Genomic DNA, 9,860 nt, shown 5'->3' on the forward strand with positions numbered 1-9,860 from the left:
GCACAGGTGAGACCTCCCTCAGAAACACTCCACACCCTCACCAACTGTCTGACTTGGTACTGTTAGTGCAGGGGAGAGGGCAGGAGCCAGCCTAACACAGGTCACAGACTCAAGCATCATATCTGATCTACTCCACAGCCCTGGGAGGTAAGTTTTAGCCCCATTTCACACAAGGCTGTCACTTACAGCAATGAATCTGTAGTAACTGCCAGGTTGATTCCTCCAACTTCAAGTCCCAGGGGTAATGTGAGTTTTATCTACCATTTTGTTTTCTAAGAATAATTGTAAGTGTCTCCACTGCCTTCATATGATCAATGAATAGTTCTTTTGATTGCCTAGTATTTACTATTTTCTTATTTTGTTTACCTTTTATTACTTCTTTTAAAACAAAAATAGCCTGTGCTTTTTAGATTTAAAAAAGTACAGATGAGAAAAAGAATAATTTTCAGTCCCACCACACAAAGAAAATCATGATTTCTCTTTGGTCTACTCAATTGCATAGTGTCCCCCATGTATGGATATATTATGTAAACGTTTTTTTTTTCCAGAAATGGGCTGATACTGTATACATGGTTCTGAAAACTCTTTTTTATTGTTATTTTACAATGTACCATGAACATTTATTCCATGCACATGGGTGAAAATCCTCTACTAAAAGACAGAGCACTGTAGGTAGGTCAAAAGTCTGCTGGTAACAAGAGTGACACCTAAAGGAAAGTATCAGCTTAAGGTTAAAGCACATAGCCCGGCAAATGCCTGCCAGGAAAAGCAGGACTGGCAATATTCCCATCAGAGAAATCAGAATTAAAGGCCAAAGACATTAAACATATGGGACATCTTCTAAGTCTTTCTGGCCCCTACCTCCGCCCCTCACTCCCCTCACACCCCGTTGGCCCCTTGGGGCGAATGGATCCTGTACATCTCTTTGCATCCAGTGAAAACCACCCATTTTCTGCTTTTTCCTTAGCTCCTCCTGAGCCCTTGATACATCTCCACATTCTCTCATCATCTCCTCACTGCTCAGATGCCTTTCTTGTAAGTCCTCCTGAGAGTCCTTGGGGGAATCGTCCGTCCCCCTGTCCGTTTTTCGTTTTGCTTTCCGGGGCACATAATCTTCAGCCGGGCGCTTTTCAGCGGCCCGCGGCTGGCTCTCTGGCTTTGCCTGGGAGGCTGGCTTGCCCTCACTTTGCGGCTTGCCCTCACCTTCGGACTTGCCCTGCTTTTCCTGGCTTCCCTCATCTTCCAGTTGTCCCTCATCACCTGGCTCTCCCTCATCCTCTCGCTTTCCCTCGCATTCTGTCTTCCCCTCCATGTCCGGCTTTTCTTCCTCGTCTGACTTTCCTTCATCTTCTGTACTTCCCTCATCTTCTGGCTTTCCCTCACTTTCTAGGTTTCTTTCATTCTCTGGCTTTCCTTCGTTTTCTTTGTAGAGCTTTTCCATGTTGAGATGTTCCCTTATTTGCCTTTCCTATGAGACAAAAAGAAGACACAGGACACTGAGGGCTTTGGGGGTTGAACGCAGGTCCTTATAGTACTTGTCTTTCTTAACTTAGGGTTTTCCTGACCCTATCCCATCTTCCAGGTGCACTCCCACCCTTACATTCCTTCCTTTCTTTTTCACTTTACACTTGTTCACACGAGCCAACCTTACAGAAACTTCCACAGGTGCTTCTCCCTACATTTAAGGAGGATGTGCTGAGAAATGCGTAGGAGCATATTGGCCCTTAAACTTTGCTCTGGCCTTGGCTATGCCTACCCATACCAATTTTAACTGGGTGGTTCCAATTTACACTGACCTGCAGAAATCCTGGGCAGTTTTCTTCTTTTTCCCCTTGCATGCAGTTGTAAGACTTATAAAATTGCAGACAGAACAGAACCATAGCCAGTTCTCAGATTTCAGGGCTACTCTTATATCCTCAGGGGGCATCACAGATACTACACCTCCATTCTCTTACTTTCGTATTCTCCCCTCTATCCTCACCAGCCACAGATCACCATATTCCCTTAGGGTCTTGACAGCAGTCATGTATCCCGAAACTGCAAGAGGGAGGATTGGAGGAGGGGTGGCAGGCAGTGGCCTCCCCAACTTCTGCTCTGGCTTAAGTCACTCCTACTCCCAAGGGTCCTGGTGCAGTAGCCCTCTCCCACTGACCTGCACTGATACTGCAGGTCTTTCGTTTTCTTATCTAGGTTAGTGCTCACAACCACAGACGTGAAGACCTGCAGAAAGACAAGAAACAGGTGGGTGAATGAGAAATTGAGAAAGTGAATGACTTGTAACTTGGACACTGGTTCTTTGGGACCCTATTTGTCAAAACTTTCCCAGCTCCTATCACCTCCTCGCCCTTTCCCTTGCATTCTCTGATTCCCCCTCTGCAGGCAGCTCCTTCTTAAGAGCCTCCATTGTTCTACTTCTGGGAAATAGGCAAGAAAGATTATTTCCAAAGCGTTTCTATGTTTCTGAATCTTCCTCCCAAATTTTTATCTCACTTTTCTGGCACGAAAATGAGTGGGGTTAGAGACAAGGATGTTCTGAAGACAGAGTGTTCTGCTGCCCTCAGATCTCTACATTCCAAATCCCTCACCCTAGGGTAGCCAAATAGCAGAGCCCACCACTTCTCTGAAAGTGGTGATAACAGAGATAGGGGGCAGGGCAGAAATGTCCAAAACACTCCTGCCACCTCCTGCCTCCCCACATACACAGAAAGCCCACATTTTTCTGCAATGCAAGAGACAAATTATTTCCAAACCCGGTAACATTTTTGGTCTTGCTGCTACCTCATCTCAATCCTCCTAGTTCAGAAGCCACTCCTCCTGGATAGGGAGGTGATCCCCAGATCAAACCTCTGTCTCCCTTTTTCTACAGCACCTCCTTCCCTGGACCCCCTTAGCCCACCATTTCCGGCTCCAAAATGGAGGGAGGATGGAGAAAAGACACCGGGGAACTCAGGCCTGGACCCGTTGCAGGGTCCGCCCTCCGCAGCCTGGGGTCACTGACTGCGCCCGCCTCCCGCTGCCTTGCAGGGATCAGGCCGTTTTCTTGCCGTTTCGTCGCTGTTCTCTTCCCCGATCCTCCTCCTCCTCCATCAGACATCGCCCGGTCGCCCGCTTCCTAGGAGTTCCCGACTGGTACCCAATTCTCAACCCTTGACCTCTCTCGAGTTCCGCCCCCCTCCCCCCTCTCCGCCCCGCACCAAGCCCTCCATTTCTTGCACCAAATGAGTGAGCATCGGGAAAGGAGTGGAGAGAATCCAGCCCTGGACCTGCTCTGGTCTTTGCCCTCTGCCATCCCAACCACAGGGATCCACAGGCTGTGGATGGGTTCGTAGCCATCTCGGGGAAATGACTCTTCCTCACATTTCCTTCTGCCAGAAGCCTGCACTTCTCCAGGGAAATAAAAGCTGGTACCCATACCTCTTGCCCAACACAAAAAAATTTCTGCGCCAAAATGAATGGGGGTAGAACGGGGCGGTATCTAGAAAGCAGATCCGATCCTCTGTAGCCTATGTGCATTACCATCCCTACCTCAGGGGTCCCCGGCTTGTACCGACCTGCAGGGCTGTAGAGCAGTTGCCTTCTCTGTCCCTCAGTCTGAAGTCTGCCTTCCTCCACGGAAACAGGGATCTGGTACCTGGAGGAGAGGGACTTCTGCACACGTCGGCTTCAGATCACGTGAGAAAAACGTCACCAGTGGGCTCGGGTCCCTAGTTCCCCTCCCACCCGCAGAAAGTGCGTCAGGAGCCAGCCCACTTCTTCCCTTCACTAGTCTGTCCGTCTGAGCGCCCTCCGCACCCCCAACCGCGGCTTAGCCCTCTCGCCCCAAGGCACGGGGCCCTGTCACTCATTTTGGTCTTTGCTAATCCCAGAGGTCAAATGTGACCCTTTTTCTGTGTGGTATGTATTTATTTTTCCGTGGTTATCCGGGAGGGACTGCACCTTCTTCTAGAGCTATTGGCCATTGGTACATCTCAGAGTAATTTTTTTTCTTTCTCTCCATTTATCCGAAGGCACCTACTCGATCTAATTCTACACGCAGCCACTGATGTTCATTCTGCCTGTGGACCAGACCTTCTCATAATGGGTACAAGGTGGATTGTCAAGTAGGGATACAAGTAGTTAAAATAGGGGTTTTATTTTTTAAAATTTTTTTGGTCTTATTTAATTCACTCTCCTCAGCATGGGTTATTCTTATAAGCACAAAATTAAATAAAGCTATTTCATTTATGAGAAAGTGTTTAAGAGAGAGAAAAACTTAAAAGATTGCAAAATTTTCTACTCAGAAGAGAGACCAAATTAAGTTCATAATATTAACTTTTGCCATATACACAAGGAATTCAATTGGCAACAAGCAAAATATACATTAAAAATTTTTTCATAAATAGCTGGTTCTCTCACGTTCTATTTCACACACACACACACACACACACACACACACACACACACACACACACATTTAATGTTCCCAAATGATTACTGAGTGCTAAATAGACTTGCTGGAATCTGATGGTTGACAGAAAATTCAAAAATGTCTCTTTAAAAAATTTGGCTCATGGCTATTTTCATTCAAATGTTTAGCTCTAGGCAAAGGGAAGAGCTGTGAGACCAAGGCTGCAGGAGATGTGAAGGATGCAGAAATGGTCCTATCCTCCCTGCCCTGCCAAGATCAGGGGAAGGTGTTCTTCTCCACCCCCTCATATTCTAGAATTTCTCATCCCCTGCATTCAGGCACATGACTCTGTTGCTCGCTCCAAGAATATACCTGGACAGGTGACCAGGGTGGTGATATGAGTAAATGCCTTTGGCTCCTTCCCTCCTCCCTCCCCCTATTTCCCACAGGGATAACCCAGCCCCAGCAGAGAGTGGAGCATTGTTCATGCCTCTAGGAAACTAGAACAGATCTCTTCTAGACCCTTGCAGCTGAGGGTGTTCATGAGGCCTGAAGAAGTGATTGCTGGGGTAGAGTCCCCTGCAACCTGCCTGCTCTCTGCCCTTATTCACAGTGCCTGAGTGGAAGCCTCCTTACACCCTGTCTGTTGCCTCCCGCCTAGCCTAAAAAATGCAGTCTGCTGGGCCTCTCACCCCCAAACTCTGTATCTCCAGGGAACCCAGAGGGAGCCTAAACTTGCTGCAGGGTTGCTGCCTGCCAGTTCATACTACCCTATGACTGTCTCAGCAAATTTAAGCCAGTGTCTAAGGAGTTCTGCCATGCTGTCCATATTGACCTAGACCAAGTATTCCCAACTGATGAAGTCTGTGGGCCACCTGAAATGGTATGTAAAATTGCATATGTTTAGGAAGTAGTGGAGTATGCACACTCTTGTGAGAAGAAGATCTGTACCCTAGGAACCTGAATAATGTTTTGTTCTATTTGCACACCCCATTCTGTTTATCCATCATATGTTGATGAATATTTAGGTCATTTTCATCTTTTAGCTGTTGTAAATAATGCTGCCATATACAATCGTGTATAAGTTTTTGTGTGGATGTATGTTTTTGTTTTATATAAGCAAGTTGACATCATGAAAAAGAGGAAACCATAAAGTAAGGACAGGAAGAAGAAGAAGCTACTTGACAAAGAGATAAGAAGGGGAAGACACAAACAGCAGCTGAGCCATGTTAAAGACAGCTCATCTATTCCTTGGGTTCAGGCATTATGAACCTATGAATCCCCTAAAATTATGTTCGAACTTGTGTGTGTGTGTGTGTGTGTGTGGTCGTGGTTTCACTCTGTTGTCCAGGCTGGAGTTCAGTGGTGCAATTATAGTTCACTATAGCCTTGAACTCCTGGGCTAAAGGGATCTTCTCACCTCAGCCTTCCGAGTAACTGGGACTACAGGTGCACGCCACAACTCCCAGCTAATTTCTTTAAATTTTTGTACAGACAGTGTCTCCCTACATTGCCCAGGTTGGTCTCCAATTCTTGACCTCAAGTAAGCCCCCTGCCTCAGCCTCCCGAAGCACTGGGATTACAGGCATGAGCCGCCGCACCCAGGCTGGATATATAAATTTTTATTGTGTGTGCACATTTGCTGAGAATAGGGTCCATTGCTCTCATTAGATGTTCAAAGGGGTATGTAATATTAAAAAGATGAAGGCCATTGACCCAAAGAATATACTTCTGTATACATTTTTTTCAAGTCATGCTATCTTTATTCTCTTTTTTAAAGAGAAATTCACATAACATAGAATTAACCATTTTAAAGTGTACAGTTCAGTGATATGTATAGTACACTCAAAATATTGTGTAACCATCCCCTCTATTTAGTTCCAAAACAGTTTCATCAGTCTGAAAAGAGACCCCATACCCATTAAGCAGTCATTCTCAATTCCCTTTTCCCCTAGTCCCTAGCAATGACTTATCTGCTTTCCATCTTTATGAACTTACCTATTCTAGATATTTCCCATAAATGGAATTGTACAATATGTGACCTTTTGTGTCTGGCTTCTTTCACACAGCATAATGTTTTCAAGGTTCATCTACGTTGTAGCATGTGCAATACTTCATTCCTTTTTATGAATTAATAATTCATTTTTTATGCATACCACATTCTGTTTATCCATTTATATGTTGATATATATTTGGATTGTTTTGCCTTTTGGCTGTTATAAATAATGCTGCCATAAACAATTATGTATAAGTTTTTGTGTGGGTGTATGTCTTTATTTCTCTTGCATATATAGCTAGGAGTGTAATCATTGGGTCTTATGGTAATTCTATGTTTAAATTTTTGAGAAACCGCCAAACTGTGTTCCACAGTAGCTGCAACATTTTGCATTCCTATCAGCAAGACTCCAATTTTACCATATCCTTGCAAACAATTGTTAATTTATATTTTTTATATTTATTATCCTAGTGGGAGAGAAGTGGTTTTGATTTGCAATTTCTTAATGACCCATGATGTTGAGTATTTTTTCTTGGATTTGTTGGATATTCGTATATTTCCTTTGGAGAAATATCTATTCAAGTGCTTTGTCAATTTTTATTTTTTATTTTTTAACTTTTATGTCAGGTTTGGGGGCACATGTGCAGGTTTCTTTCATAGGTAAATTGCATGTCACAGGGGCTTGGTATACAGTTTATTTCATCAGCCAAATAATAATCATAGTACCTAATATGTAGTTTTTTAATCCTCATCCTCCTCCCATCCTCCACCCTCAAGTAGGTCCCAATATCTGTTGTTCCCTTCTTCGTATTCAGGAGTTCTCATCATTTAGCTCCCACTTGTAAGTGACAACATCAGGTATTTGGTTTTCTGTTCCTGCATTAGTTTGCTGAGGATAATAGCCTCCAGCTCCATCCATATTCCTGCAAAATACATGATCTCGTTCTTTTTATGGTTGCATAGTATTCCGTGGTGTATATGTACTACATTTTCTTTATCCAGTCTGTCACTGATGAACATTTAGGTTGATTCCATGTCTTTGCTATTGTGAATAGTGCTGCAGTGAACATTCGTGTGCATGTGCCTTTATGGTAGAATGATTTACATTCCTCTGGGTATATACCCAGTAATGGAATTGCTGGGTCAAATGGTAGCTCTGTTTTTAACTCTTACAGGAATCAACACACTGATTTCCACAGTGATATCGAGCTTCCATGTATGTCTTCTTCTGAAGTGTCTGTTCATGTCCTTTGCCCACTTTTTAATGGGGTTGTTTTTCTCTTGCAAATTTGTTTAAGTCCCTTATAGATGCTTGATATTAGACCTTTGTCAGATGCATAGTTTGCAAATATATTCTCCCACTCTGTAGGTTGTCTGTTTATTCTGTTGATAGTTTCTTTTGCCATACACAAGCTCCTATGTTTAATTAAATCTCATTTGTCAATTTTTGCTTTTGACGCAATTGCTTTTGGTGTCTTTGTCATGAAACCTGTGCCCATTTCTATGTCCAGGATGGTGTTGTCTATGTTGTCTTCCAGGGTTTTTATAGTTTTGGGTTTTACATTTAAGTCTTTAATCCATCTTGAGTTGATTTTTGTATATGTTGTAAGGAAGCAGGAATCCAGTCTCAATCTTCTGCATATCCTTACCCATTTTTTAATTAGGTTGTTTTGCTTTTTGTTGTTGAGTTGTAATAGTTCTTTATATATTCTGGATATTAGTTCCTTATTTGATATATAGTTTGTAAATATTTCCTCCCATTCTATAGGTCCTCTTTCACTTTCTTAATAGTGTCCTTTTTATGCACAAAAGTTTTTCATTTTGAAGAAGTCCAATTCATCTATTTTTCTTTTGTTATTCATGGTTTTGGTGTCATATCTAAAAATGTATTGCTAAATCCAAGGTCATGAAGATTTACGTAACCCTTTGCTTTCTTCTAAAAGTTTCATAGTTTTAGCTCTTGCATTTAGGTTTTTGATTCATTTTGAGTTAATTTTGTATATGGTGTAATTTAGGGTTGTTTTATAAGATTTTAAGATTATTTTTATGGCAGGACACAACACACGGTCACCTGGAAAAATGAAAGGCAGAACTTTTGTTACTTATGGCTCCAAACTAGAGAAGGCTACCAGGCAAGACCACACAGGGGGTTGCATCTGGGTAACAGCAAATTGGAGCTGTAAGGAGCAGCTTACTTATGTCAAGTGGGGTGGGATTAGCTAGGTTTCACTGGCTCCCTCATTATTGGCTAATTTGAATAATTTCTCAGGTTCCAGGGTATAAGGGCTGTCCCTAGCTGTCTATACCTGGCCCCTAGGTGAATAGGGCTGGTCTGAAGTGGCCCAGAGTGTGAACACCTGATAAGGGAAGTGGTTAGAGTGTGGAGTTAATCAGCAGCCCAAGAAGGGGAACCAACAGGCCTCTAACCAGGGCCTCAACAATAGGCCACGACAGCATTAATATAAAAAATACATTACAATTTACTCCTTGATGTCTTGACATCCATTTTGAGCTCGATTATTTAAGGCATTTGAGTGGCCTGAAGTGTAGAGGAGATATTCAGAGATTAGGGCAAAAGTTGCCCTAAACAGCATAAAAAAAGTTTTATTATGAAAGTAAAAAGGAGGAAAATATGTGGAAGTATAAGAAGTTTTTGTCAGCTAGTCATAACCAAGTTTCCTATTTATATGCTATTAGGCAAGAAAATAGATCTGAAATTTTCTGGATCCCTAACAACATCTTTAATGGCATTGTAAAGTGTGCTTTAAACATAAATTATATATATTTTATTATAATAATATTTTGGTGTATTAATTAGGTCAAGGTGACAGGGCCAGTAATGTTGTTGGAGGATATGAACTAATAGCTTAGTAAAATATATGTAAAGGTTAGTGATATTGTTTGTAACCAAATAAAAGGCATAGATGGTCATGGTTGAAAATGTAGGGCAGAAGATAGTGATAGAAAGTTGGACGGGGGAGGGGTGGAGCCAAGATGGCCAAATAGGAACAGCTCCAGTCTACAGCTTGCAGCATGAGCAACACAGAAGATGAATGATTTCTGCATTTCCAACGGAGGTACCAGGTGCATCTCACTGGGGATTGTCAGACAGTGGGTGCAGGACAGTGGGTGCAGTGCACTGAGCCTGAGCCAAAGCAGGGTGAGGCATCGCCTCACCAGGGAAGTGCAAGGGGTCAGGGAATTCCCTTTCCTAGCCAAGGAAAGGGGTGACAGACAGCACCTGGAAAATCAGGTCACTTCCACCCTAATACTGTGCTTTTCCAATGGTCTTAGCAAACGGCACACCAGGAGATTATATCCTGTGCCTAGCTCAGAGGGTCCTACACCCACAGAGCCTCGCTCATTGCTAGCACAGCAGTCTGAGATCGAACTTCGAGGTGGCAGCAAGGCTGGGGGAGGGGTGCCCGCCATTGCCAAGGCTCGAGTAGGTAAACAAAGTGGCTGGGAAGCTCAAAC

At 43.3% G+C, this 9,860-nt stretch overlaps 1 protein-coding gene across 2 annotated transcripts; it reads right to left on the reverse strand.

Annotated features, from left to right (window-relative positions):
- Positions 1–568: 568 nt before the first annotated feature.
- On the reverse strand, positions 569–3,679 carry TCEAL5 (transcription elongation factor A like 5). Of its 2 annotated transcripts, XM_055268926.2 has the most exons (3): positions 3,552–3,679; positions 2,153–2,220; positions 569–1,468 (listed from the first exon to the last, which is right to left on the reverse strand). In XM_055268926.2, the coding sequence occupies exon 3, from the start codon at positions 1,439–1,441 to the stop codon at positions 821–823; it is 621 nt and encodes a 206-aa protein (XP_055124901.1). In that variant the 5' UTR covers positions 1,442–1,468; positions 2,153–2,220; positions 3,552–3,679; the 3' UTR covers positions 569–820. The 2 variants fall into 2 exon arrangements, with proteins under 2 accessions (XP_055124901.1, XP_063491167.1); XM_063635097.1 differs by lacking the exons at positions 569–1,468; positions 3,552–3,679 and adding an exon at positions 3,045–3,530 and having other exon boundaries at positions 2,152–2,220.
- Between the last annotated feature and the right edge of the window lie 6,181 nt (positions 3,680–9,860).

Source organism: Symphalangus syndactylus, chromosome X (genome assembly GCF_028878055.3).
Source record: "Symphalangus syndactylus isolate Jambi chromosome X, NHGRI_mSymSyn1-v2.1_pri, whole genome shotgun sequence".
Taxonomy (NCBI): Eukaryota; Metazoa; Chordata; class Mammalia; order Primates; family Hylobatidae; genus Symphalangus; species Symphalangus syndactylus.

What these genes read in the sequence shown, in the direction of transcription:
- TCEAL5 (XM_055268926.2), bottom strand. Translation starts at nt 1,441, where the DNA reads ATGGAAAAGCTCTACAAAGAAAACGAAGGAAAGCCAGAGAATGAAAGA.